Source organism: Rana temporaria, chromosome 3, assembly GCF_905171775.1.
Source record: "Rana temporaria chromosome 3, aRanTem1.1, whole genome shotgun sequence".
In the NCBI taxonomy this organism is placed as follows: domain Eukaryota; kingdom Metazoa; phylum Chordata; class Amphibia; order Anura; family Ranidae; genus Rana; species Rana temporaria.
The window spans coordinates 107259067-107284956 of NC_053491.1; the positions used below are offsets into that span (position 1 = coordinate 107259067).

General features: G+C 46.5%; 1 protein-coding gene across 1 annotated transcript in view; it reads left to right on the top strand.

The window, feature by feature from the left end:
* The window catches only part of SND1 (staphylococcal nuclease and tudor domain containing 1), a 701900-nt gene that overhangs the window by 653707 nt on the left and 22303 nt on the right, over positions 1–25890 (top strand). The window contains exon 20 of the mRNA XM_040343211.1: positions 11578–11647. Within this exon, the coding sequence (XP_040199145.1) occupies positions 11578–11647 (70 nt within the window). The remainder of the gene's footprint in view (positions 1–11577; positions 11648–25890) is intronic.

Below are 25890 nucleotides of genomic sequence, written 5' to 3' on the forward strand. Positions count from 1 at the left end.
AGACCAATTTGATAGTGTTGGGCATATGGTCTGAGCACTGACAAGCTGACCCCTTCAACCTCTGCACCAATGCTGGCAGCACACATTTGTCTATTTCCCATAGACAACCTCTGGATATGATGCTGATCATGTGCATGCAACTTCTTTGGTCAACCATGGCGAGGCCTGTTCTGAGTGGCACCTGTCCTGCTAAACCGCTGTATGGTCATGGCCACCATGCTGCAGCTCAGTTTCAGGGACTTGGCAATCTTCTTATAGCCCACGTAATCTTTATGTAGAGCAACAATTCATTTTTTTTGTCAGATCCTCAGAGTTCTTTGCCATGAGGTGCCATGTTGAACTTCCAGTGACCAGTATGAGTGTGTGAGAGCGATGACACCAAATTTCACACCTGCTTCCCATTCACAACTGAGACCTTGTAACATGAACGAGTCAAATGACAGCGGGGAGGGAAAATGGCTAATTGAGCCCAATTTGGAAATTTACACTTAGGGGTGTACTACTTTTGTTGCCAGCCGTTTAGACAATAATGGCTGTGTCAAGTTATTTTAAGGGGAACAGCAAATTTACACAGTTATACAAACTATATATTCACTACTTCGTTACACTGTAGCAAAGTGTAATTTCTTCAGTGTTGTCACATGAAAAAATATTTACAAAACTGTGAGGTGTGTATTTTCTTTTGCGAGATACTGTATGTTTTTCAAAGGGCTTAAATACTTATTTCACTCATTAACATGCAAAACAATTTATAGTTTTTTTAAAAAGTGGTTTCTGGATATTTTTGTTCTTCTGTCTCTCACTGTTAAACCTACCATTAAAATTAGATTGATCATTTCTTTGTCAAAATCAGCAGGGGATAAAATACTTTTTTTCCCTCACTGTATATGTACAAAGATGACATGATTTAAAGTTCACCTTTACAAAAATAATAAATGCACGTGTTTTTGCAGCTAAAAAAAATATACATTTTGTTTTTGTTAGGAGCGTTGCACCCACGATTAGCAGATGGTGGGTGTAATGTCACGGCCCTGCAGACTGTCTGTATAGCTGTCTGTCAGCAACTCTGATATGGGAAGGCAGTTGCACAATGACAGGAAGGTCAGTGAACTGCCTAGAGCAGTGGTCATCAACCCTGTCCTCAGGGCCCACTAACAGGCCAGGTTTTATGTATTACCTTGGAGATGCAGACTAGAATACTGCAGTCACTGAGCAACAAATGATATCACCTGTGATGTATTTCAGTTATCTTGCAAACCTGGCCTGTTGTGGTCATCAACCCTGTCCTAGAGGACCACTAATAGGCCAGGTTTGCAAGACAACTGAAATACATTACAGGTGATATCATGTGTTGCTCAGTGACTCATTTGTTGCTCAGTGACTGCAGTATGCTAGTCTTTTTTTTTTTTACTAGTAATGGGGGCGATCAGCTGAATTGGGCAGATAAATCGGACACTTAGTGACACTTTTGATACTTTTTTGGGGCCAGTGATACCAGTACATTGATCAGTGTTAAAAAAAATATGCACTGTCACTCTATGAATGACACTGGCAGGGCAGGGGTTAACGGGGCAATCAAATGGTTAAATGTGTTTTATGGTATGCTTGCTAACTGTGTGGGGGGGGTGCTTTAACTTTGAGAAGACAGATCCACGTTCCTGCTTGGCAGAAACACAGGATCTCTCTTTCCTACTTACAGAATGGTAATCTGCCTTGTTTACATAGGCAAACCACCGTTCTGCCTCTGTCAGGAACGATTGGCTCCCACTGTGTCCAATCACAGCAGGAACAGGTCACCAGCAGTGCAGACCCGGAAGTGCAGAATCGCGTACCTCTGTGATTCTGTGCAGCGGAGCCACTTCCCCATAGTAAATGTACGTGGGGCGGTCGGCAACAAGTTAAAATGGCAAAGAAAAGTTCAACAAAGGCTTTCAGTTACCCATGCAGCGTCTTCCACCATCAAAATTGTATTCAGCATTGTGAATCTTTGGCAATCCTCCAGCTAAAGCTTTGTACCTTGTTCCTCCTGACTGTCTAACACAGTGAGGGCGAAACTTGGCACTCCAGATGTTTTGGAACTACCTTTCTCATGATGCCCATGCACTCTGAAATGTAGTTCCAAAACATCTGGGGTGCAAAGGTTTGCCATCACTGGTCTAACACCATCCAGTGCTTGTGCGCCAATGCTTTACCTCTGTCAGCTTGTCTTTTTTCCTGAAGCTCCCTGCTGCTACATCCTTCAGGCTTGGGCCTGTCTCTGTCCTGGTACAGACATGCACCTCTCTTCTCCCTTGCAGACACGCACTCTGTCTCCCGGGAGAACGGATTCTGACACTGCTATGAACCCCAGAACACCTTGTGCCATTAGTGGGCCTGTTCTCTACAAATCCTGGACTAGTCTGCCATTTTAGACTGTGGCAGAGTACCACTCTGTCACACGTTACATGTTACTCTCTGAATTTGGGTGTAACATGTTACAAAAGGTGAACTTATCCTTTAGGTTTGTGATGTAGAGATTATCCCCTTTTCTTGCTGGATTCGTGCTTTGACTCAACATAGTAACAATTCATGTCATTAATAATGAGGAAGGTCAGTCCACTAACCCTGTGCATTGTAGCTCAGCAGTGCAAAGATAGATGAGAGATGCACTATCGCTGATCCCTTAAGACATACATATGCTCCTAGTTGACTGTGTTAGTATATCATCTCTATAACACACGAAATACAAGCACATTAAAATAGATTATAAGGGCAGTGAGCAATCTGCACTTGGTAGCTTTACAATTCTAGCAAATATTTATCCAATCAGATCGTTATAATGTGTGAGATATATACACTGGACCTGATTTCTATAAAATGTGCTAAAATATCTGGTCATGTACAGGGAAATTTTAAATGGGCCGATTTGCTGACCGTTTTTGGATGTCTGGTGCAAAGTTTCCTATTACTGCATGTTACCTTGCTTTACACTTTTATTAGATTGTACCTATTGTCTTCAGTGGGCCCATAGCTTGACCAAAACTTTATATTTAGGCATCATTTTACTGAAAAGTAATAAAACAGGAGCGAACTCCAAACTGTGCCTGTTAACTTAAAGGGGTTGTAAAGGTTACAAGAAAAAAATTCCCACTACTAGCGCTACACCATAAGGACAATAAAACACAGTGTTCTGTGTAGTAAAAAAAGATACAAAAACCTTCCCGTGCAGCTGTCAATCACCTGAGAACATTTGTTTCGGGTTGTAAAGGTACATGTGTTTTTTTCACCTTAATGCATCCTATGCATTAAGGTGAAAAAACATCCCACAATTACCAGCCCCCCCTTTTACCTACCTGGACCATTGAAAGTCCTACGACGCGAAAACGCTCTATCTTGCTCAGGCTTCTTGGCTCTTCATTGGATAGATTGATAGCAGCGCAGCCATTGGCTTGCCCTGCTGTCAATCAAATCCAATGATGCAGGGGCCTGTAATTGGAGGGCTATGGACGCCGAATGCAGGACTCGGTAGTGCGCCCGCAAGGTAACCCCCTTGGGAGAGAGCTTTCCAGAGGGGGTTATCTGAAGTGGAGGAGCCCGAGATAGCCGCCGAGGGACCCCAGAACAGCCGGATTGGGGCCACTGTGCTAAACAAACTGCACAGTTGAGGTAAGTATGATATGTTTGTTATTAAAAAAAAAAAAAAAATATGCCAAAGTTGGATTGAAATGTAGCTGGTTCAGCAGGGACCTGACAAATTTTGATCCATGTGTGGCCTCTGCAGTTAAATAGAAGTGGATCTACTGTTGGGTAAAAGGTGCTCCATCAGCAGATGCAGCGCTGATCTATGTATTCTGACAACAGGGGAAGTCTCCCTGCTGTCAGAATATAATGGCGCAGCTGGGAGTACTGCCACCTCGAACATGTGTGGATGGGGGAATTGAATGGTAGCTGGATGGGGGGAAAAAACAGCTTTACTGTCCATATGTTGAGAACCCTCCCAGGTGTTTGGAAAGCTTAAATTCTTTACAAAACTGAATGTCTGATATTTGAGTCTGGCAAGCGTGTCTTTTTAGAAGTGCACATTCTGGTAGTCCATAAAGAGCCTCTGAGAACCTCTGCCCTGTTGAGCAGAATGGATGGAGGAAGCCTTCCTGACAAGCATTTGCTTGTTCTCATTAAGCACCAGCAGACAGCCTGATAAACGAGGACACGCGTGTTGCCTTAGCGTTTTTTTCCTCAGATTTAAATGTCTTTTAAAAGGGAACATCAAATTCCCAGACATATCTGTTCTCTAATTATAGCTGTTGTTTAGTATATTGGCTTTAAACAGCATACATCAATCTATTAATTAGCAGTGCAATATTATACCCCTAGGACATGTTACACAGCATGTATGCAAGTTCGCTTCTACATTTTTCTGTTTAAAGCTTTATGGGGGGAGAATTTAAACCAAAATAATTTGATTGTTCAAGGTGACTCATTTTTAGGCTAATATGTGAACCCCCTCAAATATAAGATACGATGGCTAGGGGTGATTTTTGCTTGTACCCAGTGCTTTAATGAGCCCATACCCTTTACCAAGGGAAAATGGAATGTGCTCGTCATTTGTAGAGTGACTAGGCTGGTGCAAGATGCAGAAATGACTACTAATGTTTGCTGGACTTGAATTGCCAATTTTTGAACCATTGAACTCAAATAGGTTTAGCGCCATGCCATGGTGGTCAACTTGAAAATTAGAGTGGCCTCCGACACTTTACCACAATAGCAGCTAGTTTATTTGTTTACCTTTAATTTCAGACTTGCTGTATTTTTTTTGACAGAGGAGTAAGTGGAAGTGAAATAAGCTCCATCATTTGTCTGTGGCAGCAATTATAACCCCAGCATTGGTGTCAGTGGATGCTGTAATAACCCCCTACATAAATGTCAGTGGCAGCAATTTTAACCCCCTGCATTGGTGTCAGTGACTTCAATAATGGCCCTGCAATAATTAACTCCCAGAATTTGAGTCAATGACAGTGCTATTTCCAGCCCTCTTCATTAGTGCTCAGTGGCACTGCTGTTAACACCTCTTTTACCCCCTCCCTGCATTTAATGGATCAGAAGCGGTGCTGTAAACCCCACCCCCTGCATTGGTGCTTAGTGATAATGCTGTTAACCCCTATTTAACCCCCTCCTTGCCTTTAAAGGTCAGAAGCAATGCTGTTAACCCCTCCCCCTGCACTGGTGGACAGTGGCAATGCTGTTAATCCCTCCCAATGCTCTCCCTGCATTGGTGGTCAGTGGCAGAGTTGTTAAAGTCTAAGTTTGCAGAGAAAAATAAATGAATGAATCGGCACAAGGGACTTTGCTTACCATCAATGCCATGTGCCCTTTGTGCTGCAGTCTCCTCTTTCTCTTTCGTTCATGGACGGACACAGCCTTAATCTTGGCAAAGTGGGTATAAGCCTTCATTCAGGAGTGACTAGGCAGAAATGTATAGAAAGGGGGGGTGGTCCCTCTGGGTATAACCCCTCTCTCTGCATATCGCAGATCAGTTTTTTTTTCTGCATAGCTAAGTAGAAGACATGGCTCCTGTCGGGCCCATAGGCCTGGAGATCTATTCCAAATTGAATTTTTTTATTATATATATATTTTTTTTGTTCCTGTGATCTACGATCAACTGCCGACTGGGTGACAGGCTGGATCCCAGATCCTTGCAGTCGCCCCAGTTTCGGCCATCGAGCGTGTGCCGACCGTAGCTATGCGCTGGGTCGTCCACAACATGCCCGTCGCTCTACGGGTGACCGGTGAGCTACACGCTCCAGGGCTAGCATATGACCGGTCTATAGGGCCAAGTCGCAGCGGCTGGGCCGACAGTCACCTCCGTAACCATGCAGAAGATGGTCTGTCTGGGATGCTTCCAGCAGAATCCATGCAGGAAGGGTAAGTAGTTATCCCCTGCTTCGGCAGGAGGACATTGCTGGACATTCCCGGAGAGGTCGAGTAGGGGGTCTCCTTCCTTCCCTCCCCTCCCTTCCTTCCTTCCCTCCCCTCCCCTCCTTCCTTCCCTCCCCTCCCTTCCTTCCTTCCCTCCCCTCCCTTCCTTCCTTCCCTCCCCTCCCTCCCTTCCTTCCCTCCCCTCCCTCCCTCCCTTCCCTCCTCCCTCCCTTCCCCCCTCCCTGGGCTCTCTGAGCTAGGCTGACTGCTGGGGCTGGGGGTTCACCTGGGGGGTGCTTCACCTGTGAGGGAACTGCGCTGTACGTCCGCTTACAAATGCAATGAAAAGTTTGCTTTTCCCCTCCATGCTGTCGGTGGCCATTTTGACTGTGTTCCACACTGTGTTTGGCCTCTATCTGTTAATCTGCGGCCATTTTTCCTGTGCTCCACGCTGTTTGGCCTCTATCTGTTAATTGGTGGCCATTTTGCCTGTGGTCCATGCTGGGTTTGGCCTCTTATCTGTTGCTCGGCGGCCATGTTTTTGTGGTCCGCATCTTGTTTGGCCTCTATCTGACAATCTTCGGCCATTTTGCCTGTGCTCCGCGCTTTTTGGCCTCTAGCTGCTAATAGGCGGCCATTTTGCCTGTGATCCATGCAGTGCTCTGGTCCACCCTGTATTTTTGCCTCTACCTGCCGCTCGGTCAATGCCGGAGCATATCATTTGAACGGCACAAGCTTGCAGACACACGCTGTGCAGTGGTCAGACTGACAGACAACTGAGAAGGAAGCAGCTAAAGCAGGAAGCGGACGGCAGCCGTACTTTATTGTTCCAAGGGTGGTGAGTCCTCTAGGGGGGAACCCCTCATCTCTCTCGCAGCCAGGAGAGGTAGGTTGTTGTACCTTGCCTTGGAGTCCCTGTGGGTGTCAGGCGCGTGGGTCAGCATGGCGTCAGAAGGACAAGAAGGCTGAGGCGGTCTCCTACAACCTATACACGGTGGTGGGCTTGGCTGTCCGCCCAACGATAGTTGGGGCCTTGGGGTGTCGGACACTCACTGAATGGGCAAAGATGCTGCACAATGGGTTAAAAACACGTCAGGCTCCCTCGGACGAGGTAGCGTTAGCTGACCAGTTGGTACAGGACCTAGAATTTGTCTGCGAATCAGCCTTGGACACTATTCCTCTGCTGGCCAGAGCCACACGCTATGCGGTGGTGTTGCGCCGTCTGCTCTGGCTAAAGTGTTTATCTGCGGACCAATCTTCCAAGAAGACACTGATGAATTTGCCTGTTAAGGGCGACAGACTTTTTTGGAGCATCCCTGGATGACATTAAAGATGCCACGGGATAAGAGTACGCTGCTCCCACAATCCAAAAAGGGTAAGGAGCCATGCCATAGGCAAGGGCCCTCCTTCACCCCGCACAAGCGTTTTTTCGTCCGCCTAGCGCGGGCAGTAAACAATCCCAGGCCAATAAAGCGCATGCTGAGGCATAGAAGCGTCCCTGGTTTCGCAAGCCCCACAAACAAATCCATGTCCCCATGAAGGTTTGTCCCCACCCATCTCTCGGGTGAGGGGACGTCTTCCCTGAATTTGCGACCCGGTGGACATCGCAGATCACCGGGTTAGCAAAGTAGTTTCCTCAGGGTACAAGATGATTTCTCTCTTGTCCACCAAACAGATTTTTTCCCTCCAGCCGACCTGTCGGACAGCCCTGTTTGGCGCAGTTCGGGATCTGCTGGTACGCTGGGTAATCATTTCTGTCCCAGTACAGGAACGATTTCAGGGGTTTTACTCAAACCTATTTGTAATACCAAAGAAGGAGGGCGTTTGCCCAATCCTGGATCTCAGGGCTCTCAATTGCTTTGTGAAGGTACAAGGATTCTGGATAGAGTCGGTTCGCTCTGTTGTCGCTGCCCTCCATTCGGAGGATTTTCTGGCATCCTTGGACATCAAGGACGCATACTTGCATGTCCCCATATGCACCAGGCATCAGAGATGTCTGCACTTTGCGGTCGGGGAACACCACTACCAATTTGTCGCTCTCCCCTTTGGCCTGGCATTGGCACTGAGGGTGTTCACCAAGGTGCTCGCCCTGATTCTGGCACTACTAAGACAGCGTGGCATCGCTATCATGGGCTACTTGGACGATCTTCTTCTGAGGGACACTTCAAGCTCAGAATTAAAGGTGAGCGTGTCTATAACCTGTCAGACCCTCCGAGATTTTGGTTGGGTGCTGAACACTCAGAAGTCAGTGTTGGTGCCGACTCAACGCCTAGTGTATCTGAGGATGATTCTGGACTCCTCCAGAGGCGAAAGTTTTTCTCCCTGTGGAAAGGTTTCAGTGCAGCAGTTGACATCCCAAAGATGGTCGTCACTCCGCTTTTGCATGCGAGTGCTGGGTCTCATGGTAGCCTCCTTCGAGGCAGTACCTGTATGCTCAATTTCACACTCGAGTGTTGCAGAAGGAAATTCTGTCCAGATGGGACAAGTACCCATCGTCCCCGGATTGTCAAATCCGTGTGAGCCACCTAGTCGGGACCTCCCTGGTTTGGTGGCTGACATCACTGGCACTTCTGTCCGGGAAGTCGTTCCTTCCTTTTCACTGGATAGTGGTCATGACGGACGCCAGCCTTACCGGTTGGGGGCGGGGGGGAGTCTGGAGGGTCCAGTCGGCCCAGGGTCACTGGACTCCGGAGGAATCCCACTTGCCGCTCAATGTCCTGGAACTCCGGGCGATCAGGCTGTGCCTCTCCACATGGTCTCTGGGGCTACAGGGGCTTCCAGGTAGGATCCAGTCTGACAACGCCACGGCAGTAGCGTATGTCAAACATCAAGTAGAAACAAAAAGCTCGGCTGCAGAGTCGGAGGTCGCCCACATCCTGAGGTGGGCAGAAAGGAGCTTTTAGGCCCTGTTGGCCGTATACATTCCGGGTGTAAGAAACTGGCAGGCGGACTACCTGTGTCGCCAGATGCTGGACCAAGGAGAATGGTCTCTGTACCCGGAGGTGTTTCAGCTCCTTTGCCAAAGATGGGGCACACCAGACGTAGATCTCCTGGCGTCTCAACTCAATCGGAAGGTATTGAGGTTTGTGGCCAGGTCAAAAGACCCACAGGCAGACGCGACAGATGTGTTGGTGGCGTCGGTACCGGCTAACCTATGCCTTCCCTCCTCTGAACCTCCTTCCTCATCTGCTTCGCAGAGTGGAGGCAGAGGGGATCCCAATTATTCGAATTGCTCCAGATTGGCCTCTGCGCCCTTAGTACGCCGACCTAGTGTGTCTAGTAGCAGATGTCCCTTGGCATCTACTGCTGAGAGAGAACCTGCTGTCGCAAGGTCCCAAACTTCATCCTGCTTTACAGTCTCTGGCTTTAACGGCATGGCTATTGAAAGCCAGGTGCTAAGAGGCCGGGACCTGTCGGATTCAGTGATTTTTACCATGAGGAGGGCTCGGAAGCTATACTCTAGGAAGATTTACCATCGCACTTGAAAGGCCTACATTTGTGATGAAATTAGGTGGAATCCGCGTACTTATTCCGTTTCCAGAGTCCTGCTATTCTTACAGGGGGGGTGGACCAAAAGCTTGCCTTAAGTATGATCAAGGGGCAGATTTCTGCCCTGACGGTCTTTTTTCAATGACCCCTGGTGGCTCCCTCTCGAGTGAGTACCTTTGTGCAGAGGGTTTGGCATGTGGCGCCTCCGGTCCATCCTCCCCTACCTCCGTGGGACCTGAACCTGGTCCTCTCGGTGCTTCAGAAACCACCGTTTGAAAACATTAGGGAGATTCCCTTGTTGACACTTTCTCAGAAAATTGTCTTTTTGGTGGCTGTTACGTCTGTTAGATGGGTTTCTGAGCTGGCAGCATTGTCATCCAAGGCCCCCTATCTGATCTTCCACAAGGATAAGGTGGCGCTGCGTCCGCAGCCTTCTTTTCTTCCTAAGGTCATTTCGGCTTTCCATCTCAATGAGGACATTGTACTTCCATCCTTGTGTCCTCGTCCGTCGCATCCTAAGGAGGCGGCATTGCATTCCTTGGACATTGTCCGAGCTCTGAGAGTATACTTGTCTGCTAGTGCTCTGTTCCGGAGGTCAGACTCACTGTTTCGGTGGCTGGTCCTAAGAAGGGCCTGGCGGTCTCGTCGGCCACCATCTCTAGGTGGATCCGACAGATCATAATTCAGGCTTACACCATAAGGGGTCGGGTGCCTCCCTTTCCTGTCATGGCGCATTCGACCAGGGCAATAGGTGCCTCTTGGGTTTTCCGACATCAAGAGTCCGTTTCCCAGGTGTGTAAGGCGGCGACCTGGTCGTCCATTCACACTTTCACTAAATTCTACAAGGTTGATGTGAGTGCATCTTCGGATGCTTCTTTCAGCCGCAAAGTTTTGCAGGCGGCTGTTTAGAGTTGCAACTCCTCAGTTGAGGAGCTCTGTTTTGTTTTGGGTTGAAGTTCTTTTTATGCTGTTCCCACCCCTCGTGTTTGACACTGCTTTGGGACATCCCACTTTGTCAAGATTAAGGCTGTGTCCATCCATAAACGAAAGAGAAAATAGGAATTTTGTATTCACCGTAAAATCCTTTTCTCTGAGTTCATGGCCAGACACAGCCCAACCCCTCCTTTTTTATGCTTGTACTGCTTTTTGACGAACTGATCTGCGAGATGCAGAGAGAGGGGTTATACCCAGAGGGACCGCTTGGACCTTGCTGTATGATGTGTGATGTGTTTAAAACTTTCTATAAGTTTCTGCCTACCCACTTTTTCAAGATTAAGGCTGTGTCCGTCCATGAATTTAGAGAAAAGGATTTTACGGTGAGTACAAAAATCCTAGTAGAAATCTTCCTCCTCTGATCCCGCCACTGTAAATCTGGTGTAGCAGGGATTAATGGAGCTGTGACACACATCAATGGTGCCTTACTATGCCCTTCTATTCAACCCAGCTCCAACTTTCAAAGAAGCTGTACTACAGCTTTTATGAATGAAATGGGATCAATGAATGGAGTATGGTCGGATGATTAAATAGCCCCCATTCATATTTCACATTTTATTCATAGAAGCTGTAGTGCAGCTTCTATGAATGAAGGAGCTAGGTGGAATGGGTGGGCATAGCCAGCACTCTCTTAATGGGTGCCTGTCACAGCTCCCTCAGTTCTAGTTAACACCTGACAGGGTTTACTTACCAGACCAACTTCCATGCACCCTCTGATGTTTGGCCCAGATTATGCTTCTACTGTTGGGTGGGGATCACTAAGCCTGATAATATTGACTTCATCATAGTACTGGATGAAGGAACACAGAAAGCATTCCAGAACCTGGCATCCTGCCAGCCCTTCTGGTGGTCCCTGCTTTTGGCACAGCAGGCCTTGTGTTGAGAATCGGGGGGAGGGGAATATAGGTGCTGCAGTATTGTTAAACCAGTAATGATAATGAACATGATGAAACAACAGATATTCATCATTAACTTATATATAAATCCAAACAGATTCTTTTTTACACATGAACTAACAGAATGGATGGTGTGTAACAGAGTACCAGTAGGTTACCATGAACAGTGGAATGGGTTGAATCAAGTGAATAGAAGAGCAGAAGTGCTAGTGACTTCAATTGTAGTTTCAAAATATGGACAAACTTTTGCAAAAAAAAATTAATACTCCCTGATTTTTTTTCCATTTGTTTACTTTTACTGTAGGTACAGAGCACGGGTGGAAAAGGCGGAGTCTCCTTCTAAAATTCATGTATTTTACATTGATTATGGAAACGTGAGTATCCAATAACTTATGGAATTACTGTTTTAGGCATTTAGAAATTGTTTTATGGCATGCTCTGTACTCTAATATAGGAACTCCTACTGAAATATGTGATGACGTTCATCAGACCTTTCTGATACCTGGTAAAGATGTATCCACCATAGTGATTCCTGAAACTTTTACATGCCTTTTGTCTTTAAATCCATGATTGTGTGCAGGTCTAGACCGAAACTATAATTTAGTGTCCCTAACTTTGCTGTGGAAAAAAAAAAACTTCTCAGTGGCTAAGTGGTTGGCACTAATGCCTAGAAGCACTAGGGTCATCTATTTGAATCTCAACCATGGCACTGCTTTCCTGGAGTATGCATGTATTCCCTGTGCCTGCTTGGGTTTCCTCCAGGTACTCTGGTTTCCTCCCACACTCCAAAGACATACAGGTAGGTTAAATGGTCAAGAGAAAATGTGATACTGCGCTAACTAACTAAGTAAAACAGAAAATAAATGAGCTGCAACAAAAATTGTGATATACACACAATATACAATCAAAAACAAAACAAATAAGTTGCGCTAACCATAAGTGAGTATAAATTATCAATTTGATTAATAAATTAATATAGATATAAATAGTGTCCATAAGTGTCCAAAGAACCAAAAATGAAAAAAATGTAGTGAAAGTTAAAATTAGGTGAGTGAAATTGATGAATAAAAGTGTAAACGAGACTGGCAAACAAAAATCCTCCACCGGTGCAATAGATGAATAAATGTCTATGCGCTTACCAGAAGGGCAAGCAAACAAGGCTTGCAGCTGGAAACCCCCAGCAAGGGTCTTTATCAGAAACTGCCACTGAAAGTCCGGATGGTATTCCTCCAATTGTGTGGATAGATACGAGATCCAAGGAGCATGAAAATAAATATATATACAGCATATGGTGATGTACCGCAGATGAAACGAATAATATGCACACCAAGGGAAGGTTAAATGGTAGGTTAAATGGCTCCTGCCTAAATTGGCCCTAGTATGTGTGAGTTAGGGACCTTAGATTGTAAGCTCTTTGAGGGCAGGGACAGATGTGATTGCACAATATATATGTGTAAAGTGCTGCAAAAATTGACAGCGCTATATATGTACCTGTAATAAGTAAATCAAATGGCAGCTAGCATGATTTAATGGCAGTAACTTGGTTTGCATATAGGTTGTCACACACTTATGAGTCATGAGTATTAAAACTAGTAATACTGCCTGAGTGACAATTTGTTTGATAAAAGCACTGTGCATCCTAAACTTTAACCACTTCAGTTATCCTGACTGGGTTATATGACGTTCAGCAGGATATGCCGCAATCGATGTCCCTAGGGAGCACGGCGTGTCAGGCTGAAACACTGTATCACTGATCTCGGTAAAGAGCCTCTGACGGAGGTTCTTTACCACATGATCAGCCATGTCCAATCATGACTGATCACGATATAAACAGGAAGAGACGTTTATCGTCTTTTCCTCACTCTCGTCTGACAGACATGAGTAGAGGAGAGCTCTCTTGACAGGGGGGTCTGTGCTGATTGTGTATCAGCGCAGGTGCCCGCCCAGGATCACCTGGGATGCTGCCAGGACCACCAGGGATTGCCATAAAGGACTTCCACCAGGTATGCCACCCTAGACCACCAGGCAGCTGCCAATCAGTGCCCATTAACACATCCTGCCATTGCCATCAGCGATGCCTATCAGTGCCGCTTATCACTTCCACCCATAAGTTCCCATCAGTGCAGCCTTTCAGTGCCATCTAATCAGTGGCGCCTTATGAGTGCCCATCAGTGCAGGAGAAAACTTACTTTCTTTATCGTACATCACGGGACACAGAGCGGCATATTCATTACTATATGGGTTATATGGAGTACCTTCAGGTGTTGACACTGGCAATCTCAAACAGGAAATGCCCCTCCCTATATAACCCCCTCCCATAGGAGGAGTACCTCAGTTTTTACGCCAGTGTCTTAGGTGTTGGTCATGGTTTAGCTTGCCTCTGCATCCTTGGGATTAGGTGAGCTACCGGTTCTGTCCAAAGGCCTCAGCGCTAAAGTGGTCAGTAACCGGACCCCAAACCCTTGGGGTATAGCCCATAATGCTTTTCTTTTTAGAGAGCTGGACCCTGGGCCCAGAACTTAGAAACCTTTGGGTGCCTAATGTTTCTGTTGCCAGAGTGCTATATGGGCCCAGGACAGTGGATCCTTCATAGGAACCCAGGGCCTGAAGGTCTAGACATCCCCACGGAGATGGGGGAAGATTGGGCCTCTTGCTTGGCAAAGTCCTGCGGCATGGAGCAGGTAAGTGAGGGGAAAACTTGCGGAACTTGGTTCTTAGCATGTTTTTTCTGGGGGGTCACAGGGGACATGCCTAAAGTTATGCGCTGCATCTGGCAAACTAGTCACATATCTTAAAGATAGGATGGCTCTATGTGTATTTTTTCCCCATAAGAAGTGACCTCCCTTGTAGTGTTGGAAAAGCATTGAGTGGGGCCTGTGTGATATAAAGTGTATGTGTGTGTCAGAGAGCTATGCTTGCCTGCAAGCCTCCAGGCGATGCTCCATCAGTCTTCCTCCTCAGAGCCTGCAAGCAGGCAGAACGCTGACCTCCTCGTGGTTCCAGCTGGAGCAGAGAGGCTCCCTTCCCCCCCACCCCCCTATCGGCGCGCGCGCGCGTTCACGTGTTATAGGCGCAATTCGCGCCGTTCAGCTGAGGGGGGAAGGGCGGGTCAGTGGTTTAAGGAAGGGGCAGCCCTTCCTTTTTTCGTTCCAAACAGCTCATTCAATACATTGGAACTGGGGAGGAAAGACCAGAGCGGCAGCACGGGGCGCCGAGGACACACAGTGGCCAGAAAGAATATTGCAGTCTTCAGAAGACTGTTTTCAAGCCTAGAAATAGGCTGTTTCTTTTCCATCTCATAGTTTTTTCTTTGCAATACTACTCAGGGGGACAGAATGCTTTTTCTTTCCTGGATTTGAAACAAAAACGAAAAAAAAAAAAAAAAAGAAAGATTGAAGAAAAAAAAAAAAAAAGTCATCTAGGGGAGAGGAAGCATTTTTTTATCCCCCAAACAGGTGTTTGGGCAATTAACTATTTATAGTTCCAAGTACCAATAAACTAGCAGGTGTACCTCGGTAGTGTACCATGACATCCGGGTCAGAGGGTACAAGAGGTGGGGATTCCCCCAGAGAGTCTGAGGTCTCGGACAAAGTTATGCCGCTGCTTTCCCCACAGGGAACCTTGGGGCCATCGGGATCTGGGGCTGGAGCTGGCGCAGGTCAGTCCAACCCTAAGATAGTCACAGACGAGGTATTACTCACCTCTTTAAAGGAGATGGAAAAAAGAATGGGAAAAATGATAGCCACAGCTATGCGGGGCAGTAAACGGATTAGATCTCCGTCGCCCGAGCGCGGACCCTCAGAAGAGGAGGTCCTTTCCTCAGGGGAATTGGACGACCTCTTGGACAAGGACCAAGTAGGTTCAGGGATCGAAGATCCGGATACAGAGGAGTCTGGAGCAGTCTCCCAAGGGGAGAGCTGGTGGATTCAAGCCTTAACGGACTTGGTCCATAATGCATTCAACTTGCCAGTACCAGATCTCCAGGTATCTACGGTTTCAGCTTTGGGCTCACTGAGGGCGCCTCAGAGCAATGCAGTATTTCCGATCCACCCTCTACTAGAGGGAGTTTTGTTCCAAGATTGGAACAAGCCAGATAAAATCTTCTTACCACCTAAAAGATTCTCTGCCCTATATCCTATGGAAGATACATTTTCCAAGAAATGGGCTACTCCTGCAGTGGACGCAGCCATCTCATGTATTAACAAATCATTAACATGCCCTGTAAAAAACATACAGGTATTCAAGGATCCAGTTGATAAACGCTTGGAAGCACTACTTAAGAACTCCTTCACTACTGCAGGGGCAGTAGTACAGCCAGCTGTGGCTGCGATTGGGGTTGCTCAAGCATTATCGGATCAAGTTAAGCAGATGCTTAAACTTATTCCTGCCCAGCAGGCAGAAGAATTTTCGGATGTCCCTAGGGCCATATGTTTTACAGTAGACGCAATTAAGGATTCTATCCAGCAAGCGTCACGTTTATCGTTATCCCTTATTCATATGAGAAGACTCTTATGGTTAAAAAGCTGGGAGGCCGAGCCCCCATGCAAGAAGCTCCTGGTAGGGTTCCCCTTCCATGGAGGACGACTCTTCGGAGAAGACCTAGATAAATACATTCAAACCATTTCAAATGGCAAAAGTACTCTCTTGCCAACTAAGAGGAAGTTTCAGGGGCCTGCGTTTAAACGACAGTACTCCCCTGGGCAGGGGCCCTCTAATGCCAAACAGTATCGACGGCCTCCTGCGAAAGCAAACTTCGGCTTCAACAGCAAATCACAAGGACAGGCTGCTAGAGGCAGAAAGCAGTGGTTTCGCAAACCAGCAAAACCAGCCCCCAAGCCGACCTTATGAAGGGGCGCCCCCACCCATGAAGGTGGGGGGAGGGCTGCGACTCTTTTCAGAGGTTTGGGAAGCCAGCATTCCCGACGAGTGGGTACGGTCTTCCGTGGCCACGGGCTACAAATTAGATTTCCTAAGGTTTCCTCCTCTTCATTCCAGGAGTCGAGGATTCCAAACGATCCGGAGAAAGGAGCCGCATTGATATCGGCATTAAATTATCTACTTTCCCAGGAAGTAATAGTAGAGGTACCAGTCCTGGAACAGGGGCTAGGTTTCTACTCCAACCTATTCATCATCCCGAAGTCCAATGGAGATGTCAGGCCAATTTTGGACCTAAAAGATGGTAAATACATACCTAAAGATCCGCTCATTTCCGATGGAATCCGTGCGGTCAGCAGCTACCACACTCCAGAAGGACGACTTCATGGCGTCCATAGACATAAAGGATGCCTACCTTCATCTTCCAATTTATCAGCCACATCAAAAATATCTACGCTTCATGGTGGCTTCGCGTCACTTCCAATTCGTGGCGCTTCCCTTCGGGTTGGCTACGGCCCCCCGGGTGTTCACGAAGGTCCTAGCTCCAATCCTAGCCAAACTAAGGATCCAAGGGGTCACGATCCTAGCATACCTGGACGACCTCCTAGTCATAGATCACTCGTCTCCCGGCTTGGAGCGAGCAGTGGCCCTCACGGTCCAATACCTCGAGAAGTTCGGCTGGGTCCTAAATCGAGAAAAGTCAGCTTTCCTGCCCACAAGGCAGTTGGAATATCTCGGCATGAGATTAGACACAGAACAACAAAGAGTGTTTCTACCTCTGAGGAAGGTCAAAGCCATCAAGGAATTAATCCTACTGGTTCTAAACAAGAAGGAACCGACTATTCGCCTATGTATGAGGTTACTAGGCAAGATGGTGGCCACATTCGAGGCGGTACCATACGCCCAGAGCCACACTCGCATCCTGCAGGCAGCCATCCTGTCAGCATGAAGCAGAAGGCCACAGGCCTTGGATATCCCGTTGCCGCTCTCATCAAGAGTCCGACAAAGTCTGTGTTGGTGGTTAGACCCTCAGAATCTACTGAAGGGGAAGTCTTTCAGCCCAGTGGCTTGGAAGATAGTGACCACAGACGCCAGCCTGACGGGCTGGGGAGCAATTTTGGATGGTTGCACTCGCCAAGGTACTTGGGCAACGCCAGAGAAGCAGTTGCCCATCAACGTCTTGGAGCTCAGAGCTGCTCGACTAGCCCTCAGGGCTTGGACGTCAAAATTGCAGGGGTTCCCGGTGAGAATTCAATCAGTCAATGCCACGGCCGTGGCATACATAAATCACCAAGGGGGAACCAGGAGTCAAGCCGCTCAGAGAGAGGTGAGCTTGATTCTCCTATGGGCAGAGGCTCATGTGCCCTGCATATCGGCAATATTCATTCCAGGAGTGGACAACTTTCAGGCGGACTTCTTAAGCCGCCAGACTCTATTGCCGGGGGAATGGTCTCTGCATCCACAAATCTTTCAAGCACTCTGCCAAAGATGGGGAGTGCCGGACGTGGATATCATGGCATCGAGACTCAACAAGAAGCTAGACAGGTTCATGTCCCGCTCAAGGGATCCGATGGCCTGCGGAACCGATGCGTTGGTTTGCCCTTGGCATCAGTTCAAACTTCTTTATGCGTTTCCCCCGCTCCAGTTACTACCCCGCCTGCTGCGCAGGATCCGGGTGGAGCACATACCAGTCATCCTGGTAGCTCCAGCATGGCCCAGAAGGGCATGGTACTCACTAATCTTAAGGATGGTAGTGGGAGACCCTTGGACTCTTCCTCTACGGCCAGACCTGCTATCGCAAGGTCCGATCCTCCACCCTGCCTTACGGCATCTAAATTTGACGGCCTGGAGGCTGAATCCCTGATTCTCAGGGGTAGAGGTCTGTCTCAGAAAGTAATCTCTACCCTAATCAGAGCCAGGAAACCGGTCTCTAGGGTGATTTATTACAGGGTCTGGAAGGCCTATGTAGGCTGGTGTGAGTCCAAGCGATGGCTTTCTCGCAAATTTACCATCGATAGAGTATTACGTTTTCTCCAGCTAGGAGTGGATAAAGGATTGGCATTAAGCACAATCAAAGGACAGATTTCTGCTCTGTCAGTGTGGTTTCAGCGGCCGCTGGCCACCCACTCGCTGGTTAAGACCTTCCTTCAAGGGGTCTTACGTATTAAACCTCCAGTTAAATCCCCGCTTTGCCTGTGGGATTTAAACCTTGTTCTGTCAAGTTTACAGAAACAACCGTTTGAGCCGTTGGCTGAAATTCCTTTGGTTTTACTGACAAGGAAGTTAGTATTTTTGGTCGCCATAGTTTCCGCAAGAAGAGTATCGGAACTGGCGGCCTTATCCTGTAAGGAACCATATCTTATTTTTCATAAGGACAGGGTCGTTCTCCGCCCTCATCCTTCCTTCCTACCGAAGGTTGTATCCAGTTTTCATTTGAACCAGGATTTGGTATTACCATCCTTCTTCCCTAAACCTACTTCCAGAAAGGAAGGGTTGCTGCATACCTTGGATATCGTCAGGGCCATGAAGGCCTATCTTAAAGCTACAGAGAAGATCCGGAAAACAGATGTGCTGTTCATATTACCGGATGGGCCCAAGAAGGGGCAGGCAGCTGCAAAGTCCACCATTTCTAGGTGGATTAAGCAATTAATCACTCAGGCCTACGGCTTGAAAGGGTTGCCTCCTCCAGTATCATTAAAGGCTCATTCTACTAGGGCCATGGGCGCCTCCTGGGCAGCACACCACCAGATCTCTATGGCTCAAGTTTGCAAGGCGGCAACCTGGTCTTCTGTCCACACGTTTACAAAATTCTACCAGTTGGACGTAAGAAGGAAGTCTGATACAGCCTTTGGGCAGGCAGTACTGCAGGCTGCAGTTTGAGACCCTCGGATTCCGGGGGCTCCTCTTTTTTGAGTTAAATTTAAAATTTAAGATTATTTTTCTCAACTAAGTTGGATTTATTATGATTTGAGTATTTCTCTAAATTAAATCCTTTTGTCTTGGAGATGTTCTCCCTCCCCTCATTGTGAGCATTGCTTTGGGACATCCCATATAGTAATGAATATGCCGCTCTGTGTCCCGTGATGTACGATAAAGAAAAAGGGATTTTTAATACAGCTTACCTGTAAAATCCTTTTCTTGGAGTACATCACGGGACACAGAGCTCCCACCCCTCTTTTTGGGGACCATTTTGGGAGGCATACTGCTTGCTACAAAACTGAGGTACTCCTCCTATGGGAGGGGGTTATATAGGGAGGGGCATTTCCTGTTTGAGATTGCCAGTGTCAACACCTGAAGGTACTCCATATAACCCATATAGTAATGAATATGCCGCTCTGTGTCCCGTGATGTACTCCAAGAAAAGGATTTTACAGGTAAGCTGTATTAAAAATCCCTTTTTTTTACAACATTTTATAACAAAGGAAAACTTTTTTTATTTTTTTTTAAATAAAAACCGCAGAGGTGATTAAATGGCACCAACAGAAAGCTCTATTTGTCGGGAACACAATAATAAAAATGTTGTTTGGGTACAGTGTTATATTACCGCACAATTGTCATTAAAAAATTGACAGCGCTGAAAATTGGCTTGGGCAGGAAGGGGGGTAAGTGCCTGGTATTGAAGTGGTTAACCTTTGTTTTGATCTTTTTCATCCTTTCCTGCATCTTCGTGCTGATGATCTCCTACAGCCTTTTTGCAGTTACCCCACTGTCTACATTCTCTTTAGTGATGTCTGTATGACAGTCATTTCTCAGGTTGGGTTTTCTGATAGTGACAGCTGTTAAACATGTGACAGGGTTTAGAACACAAGAGCTCAGTTGGGTGTCAAGATCCTTGTTCAGGCACTTACTGTTATTGGGCTGGCAAATGTTTTCAACTTTTTCTCCCGTGCTACTCCCCAATTTAAATTACAGGTACCATGTCGAAGTAGGATGTAATTGTTCTCTACTAATTTTATAGGTTAATTCAAGCACCTGCAATAGATACTCGGTTAAATTGTAGTCCCAAATAGCGTTTGGATATATTTTAATATCTCTTGCCATTCTGTATTTCAGTATACTTTTACTTTGATTGAAGATGTAGATCTATTGTATATCCCTTTCTAGCCTTTGCTTGAGCAGGATTTAGCGGTTTCTCCGAAGTTTTCATGTGTACCTAGACCTTCACAGACTTATCCTTTAAACATATTACAGCTTTAGTAAACCTTTAATCAGAGGTTGTGATAATGCATATCTTTTCAGTGACACTTGTAAACATTGACATATTAAAACCATTTTTATGTATTGGTTCATGACCCGGCATTAACTGCCGATGACCCCACCTGAACAGCTGTTAATGTTGTATTCAAAAGCATTAACCTACAGAAAGGATTTGGAAGCCGACTCTTCTCTTGTGCCTTTCTAAGCTTGGAAGGAGATCTAAATCTCTCAGGTCTCTGTATAATATATATTACATAAATAAATTTCCTGCATGATCCCTTAGGACTCATAAAAAGCGCTCAATTTAATATATTCTCTCAGATTGAATCTTTTCTTTTTTCTGCCGCAGTGTGAAGTGGGGCTGTGCCTCCTATTAGAGCAAATATGGTATGTTCGCAAACAAACAAAACAATTACCAGCATTGAGAAATATGAACTTTACCAATACCAGCCAGAGCAGCTTGTGAGCCTAACAATTATGTATGCGATTACATTTTATGTATTTAATGTAGCAGAGAAACATTTAATAGATGATTTGTACAGTAAGTGCTCATCTTTTTCAAGCTGCTATTCTCTGTGTTGCCAGTTACTATACAGTCTATATTTATTAAAAAAATCCAGGGTTGTAATCGCCAAAAATGCAGTGGAAAGGTGGGACACGTCCCTCTTGCTTTATACCATTTTTTACTTAGATGCAATGTAATATCCAGGCAATTAATGTTATTGTGCATAACACCATTATTTAGTCATTCGCCACAGAGCCCATTTCAAAAAAGAATCCAGAGCATTAAGTGAACTTTTGTTTGGCCATTCATTGCAAGTATTGGTCCCCAAAAACCCTCCAAAGTCCATCCCGAAACTGTCTTTACAATGAAGGCTTGCCCTCATTTCCCAGAGATCTGGGATGTCTGTTGGTATTTGTCCCAATAGGTATAATGGACATCCTGGGCCTCCGATTCCAATCTGTCATTTCTGGGGGCTACAAAATAGTTTCTATCCCTGCCCTTGCCTCAATTCCTCACCTCCAATCTACCAGTTTCACCTCAAAGAATGCCAGAACTGTGGGCTGGTGGGAGTCATATTCAGACACAAGGAGTAGTAATCCCAGTTCCTGCAGAGGAAACGTTTAAATGGTTTTACTGAAACCTATTCAGAGTTCTGAAGTTGGACCAAAAACCCTAAACCGATATCTGCTTGTCCACAAGAGCTGTATTGCTTCGCCTCATCTCTCAGGTCAGTCGGGCATTAGTAAATTCACTTCAATTATTTTGGATTTTGAGTCTCATGATGGCCTCCATTGAGGCACAGTCTTGCTCATTTCCACTTGACACCCTTGCAGATCAACATTCTCATATTGTTGGACAAATAGATCATTTCTGTGGATCGCCTACTGCTGCTGTGTCCACCCTACCCCTCCATTTAAAAAATTGTGTGTGTGTGTGCTTTTTGGTTTTCTTTTGGTGATTTTCTTATCATTTTGTTCTTGTTCATTTTGTTTTCTTTTTTAAGGATGGAATGAAATTAACAGGTATTGTACATGGCGGTCACTGGTGACCGCACCCGCCTTCCTCTTTAGGGCCAGATGCGCTGCCAGTTAGAAGGGTGGAAGCGGCATCACTTCCACCCACTGTTTGACAAATGACATTGTTTCCACCCATTTGCGGCAGCTGCGCTGCCTCAGAGGATTGGTGTTGCTGTAGGTTCTGGTGATCCGTGAATGCTCAGTGGCATACCCTTGCTGCCAAGACACTGATGGCTTGGGGTGAAGCCAACAGGAGGGTGCCATCTTGGGTACACACACAAATAAATAAATATATATTGGGCCCTCTGGTTATGTGCTATTCATGGGCTTGTTTTGTTTGGGGCACATCTGCAAGATAACTCTCCATCTTGTTTTCCAATATTGGATTTTGTTTAAAAAAAAATTTAGATGCTCCAGGTTTATTTGAGTTTGTCATTTATATTATATTTTTGTATATCCAAATAGCCAGCACTAAGCTCCCATAGCAATCAGACAGAACCACCACCCCTTCTGGCGAATGTCGGACAGATTTTTCGAATTATCCAGCACTACATATGAAAATGTCTATAATCTAGTCCAACAGTTCGGTGTAAACGTTTTTTTTTTTCTTGCATGTTACAAACTCTTACCAGATTTGATGATCCATTAATGAAAAGTGTGTCCAATAAAGCTTATTCTCCAAATCACATCTGTGTCTTTACTCTCTCTCTCAATTTATCACGTGTTCCCAAATAAAATAAAAACTTTCTTTATCCTACATCACGGGGCACAGTGTTAAGCTAATATTCATTACCTATTGGGTTATGCGCCATCTCTAGGTGAATGAACACTGGTAGACAAAGTCTTAAACATAATGTGATCCCCTATATAACCCCTCCCTTACAGGAAGTATTTCATTGTGTACCAATGTCTGCAAGGTGGATGGGCACGTTTGTTTGAGCTCTCTGAGCTCCAACTCTTTAGTCGCACAAACTGTTTTTAAAGCGGATCTCCACTCTAAAGTGAAGTCGCGCTGATCGGCACCCTCCCCCCCTCCGGTGTCACATTTGACACCGTTCAGGGGGGAGGGGGGTGCAGATACCTGTCTACAGACAGGTATCTGCACCCACTTCCGGCCCTACGATACGGGCAAAAGACGGGTTTTTCCCTTGCTTCCCGTCCGTCCCCCGTTGTATGCTGGGAACACTCGGCTCCCAGCACACAGCGGGAGCCAATCGGCGGGCGCAGCGCGACTCGTGCATGCGCCGTAGGGGACCGGGCACTGAAGCCGGAGCGCTTCACTTCCTGGTTCCCTCACCGTGGATGGAGGGGGGAGCAGCAGGGTGACGAGCGATCGCTCGTCATCTGCTGCGATCGGCGCTGGACTCCAGGACAGGTAAGTGTCCTTATATTAAAAGTCAGCAGCTGCAGTATTTGTAGCTGCTGGCTTTTAATATATTTTTTAGTGGCACATCCGCTTTAAATAAATCAAGGGATTGACCGATCAGATCCATTTGACACAGGCTTATATGCTTAGATAAATGGTACCCGAGCCTCGCAATGAAGACGCGAGGAGTTGACCCTAAAACATGAAAAGTGTACCCAGTCCTTGAAGGTCCTCAAGTGACAGCAACCCGCCGTGATGGGTGAAGATTGGGCTCTTAGTTTCTAAGGCTGCCCTGCGCCTGGATGGGTAAGTGAAACCCCTTTATTTACTTATTGTGGGGTGCCCCAGTGATTGTAACAATCAGTCAACCTAGCTAGAGGCTGGACATCCATGTGCGTTGACCACAGGGGGAGTTTTGGGCTAGCTGTGGGTGTTTGCAGAGAGTGTTTTTTATCTAGCTGCTCTTTTTTTACCTTAAATGGATGGTCTGAGCACGAGGGTGCACCTTTGCGCATCTGGTTCGCAATGGTGGACTTGCATTCGCCAAACTGCTCACGAGTTAGCGGTTGTGTGGCGGTCATGGTGCATGCGGCTGTGCGCATTTGGAGCTGTGCATGTGCCATAGCCTAATCTGGGCGCATGAAGATTTGCGTCATATTGTTTATATGCGAATACAGCCGCGCCCGTTCGCCGGGACCATGCACGTGCGTAAAGTCATTGCACACAGCCATCTTATTTAAACTGTGTATGCCAATTATGCATTGCTTCCAGAGGGCTCTGAACCATGCTTTTTCAGCGGTTAATTTTTACCCTACCTGGGTCACATGAGTTACCAGGCTTTGCTTGGCAGGCAAAGGTGCTTAGCAGGATTGTTGCATAGGGGCTTGGTGAGCCCTAATAAGGGGTCTACTTTCTGGGGTATGTAAATACTAAACCCAGGTACTCCCTTTTTGTGGCTTGTAATGTCTTTAAAAAAGAGGAGTGGGGTTAACACTACAGGGAAGGGCACACATGTCATCAGTAGCTCCTGAGGAGCCTAGTCATATCCTAGTGTTGTATTCCCTGAGAGGCCAGAGGCTTCCGAACAATCTGAGCCACTATGCCTGTCTGGTATTGTGCCTACAGTCAAGGCTAGGCTGCTGCTTCACCCTTTATCACCAGGGATGAACTGTCCTCAGCCCTAGCTGGGTTAGAGCATTTGGAGCAGGAATGGGTTGAGGATGGGCAAGAGCTAAATGCTGAGGATTCTGTGGAGGGCCTGGCAGATGAGTCTGCTTCTGGCCAATCTGGGCCAGAAGATATCTAGTTGGTATCTGCTTCCCAGTTGCAGAGGCTTTTGATCGAGACTCTTACCGAGATGGTCCGTTCTGCCTTTAAGTTGCCTCCTGCATAAGTTTGAGCCCCCCTAGTTTTTCTTGGGGCCCCTGAGGCCTCCTCAAGCCGCACAGGCTTTTTCCCCTTTCATCCACTGTTGGAACGGGCGGTGTATGCTGATTGGAAACATCCTGACAGAATTTTTGTTCCTCCTAAGAGGTTTTCCCTTTTATATCCCATGGAGGAAAAGTTTAAGTAGAGCGTGCCAGCCATAGATGTGACAGTCTCTTCCTTAAGAACTTAACTTGTCCGTTGGATGCACGAGGGTTGAAGGACCCTGTTGACAAGAAACTAGAGTTTAAAGGCTTCCTTTACTTTGGCCAATTCAGCTATTCAGCCAGCTGTCACAGCAATTGGAGTCTGCCAGTCCACAAAGGATAAGGTCAGACGGCCTGACAGGCTTACCCAAGAGGGTGAGCGTGCTGAAAGCAAAGCAGATACCTTGAGTGCTATATTTTGCTGTAGATGCCTTAAAGGATTCAATACAGCAGGTTTTTCATTTTGGCTCTCCTGTCTGTATACATGCGTTGACTTTTTTGTGGCTTAAGAACTGGTCAGCCAAGCTTCCTTGTAAGATGATATTGGCAGGGTTTCCCTTTCATGGGGAACGTTTGATGATTTAGACAAATATATCCAAAAGATTTCCGGAGGGAAGAGTTCTCTACTTCCTGTGAAGAGAACTGCATCCTAAGGTGTCGCAGCGTCAAGGCAGTTCCACTGCCAGCAGGGCACCAAGTCCTCCTTTTGAGGGGACGCCCCCACTCTATCGAATGCGGGGAAGGCTGCTGCACTAAAACAGTGGTTCACCTCAACAGTATCCCACAGTTACAAGCTGGAATTACGGCGGGTTCCCCCTCAGAGGTTTCTAAGATCTAGAGTTCCCTCGGATCCTCCAAAGAGAAACGCATTGTTCTAGGCAGTAGATCATTTAGTGCATCAGGGAGTGATTATGCATGTTCCTGTATACCTGAAAGGGGCGCAGGGTTTTATTCAAACCTATTTATGGTTCAAAAACCAAAAGGGGTCACAAAGCCCATTTTGTATCTAAGATCCCTGAACCAGTATCTATTAATCCAGTCAAAGAAAAAAGCTCAATGGTGTAATATGAACACACTAAAGTTTTAACCAAACTGCATAAATTGTGATCACATTTATGTATTTTTTACGTGGTGATCACATCCCCTAGCCCCCCCCCCTCCCCCCCTTAAAGAGGTTGTAAACCTCTTTTTGTGTAATTTGTACATAGAGGTAAGCCTAGAATAAGGCTTACCTATAGGTACTGTA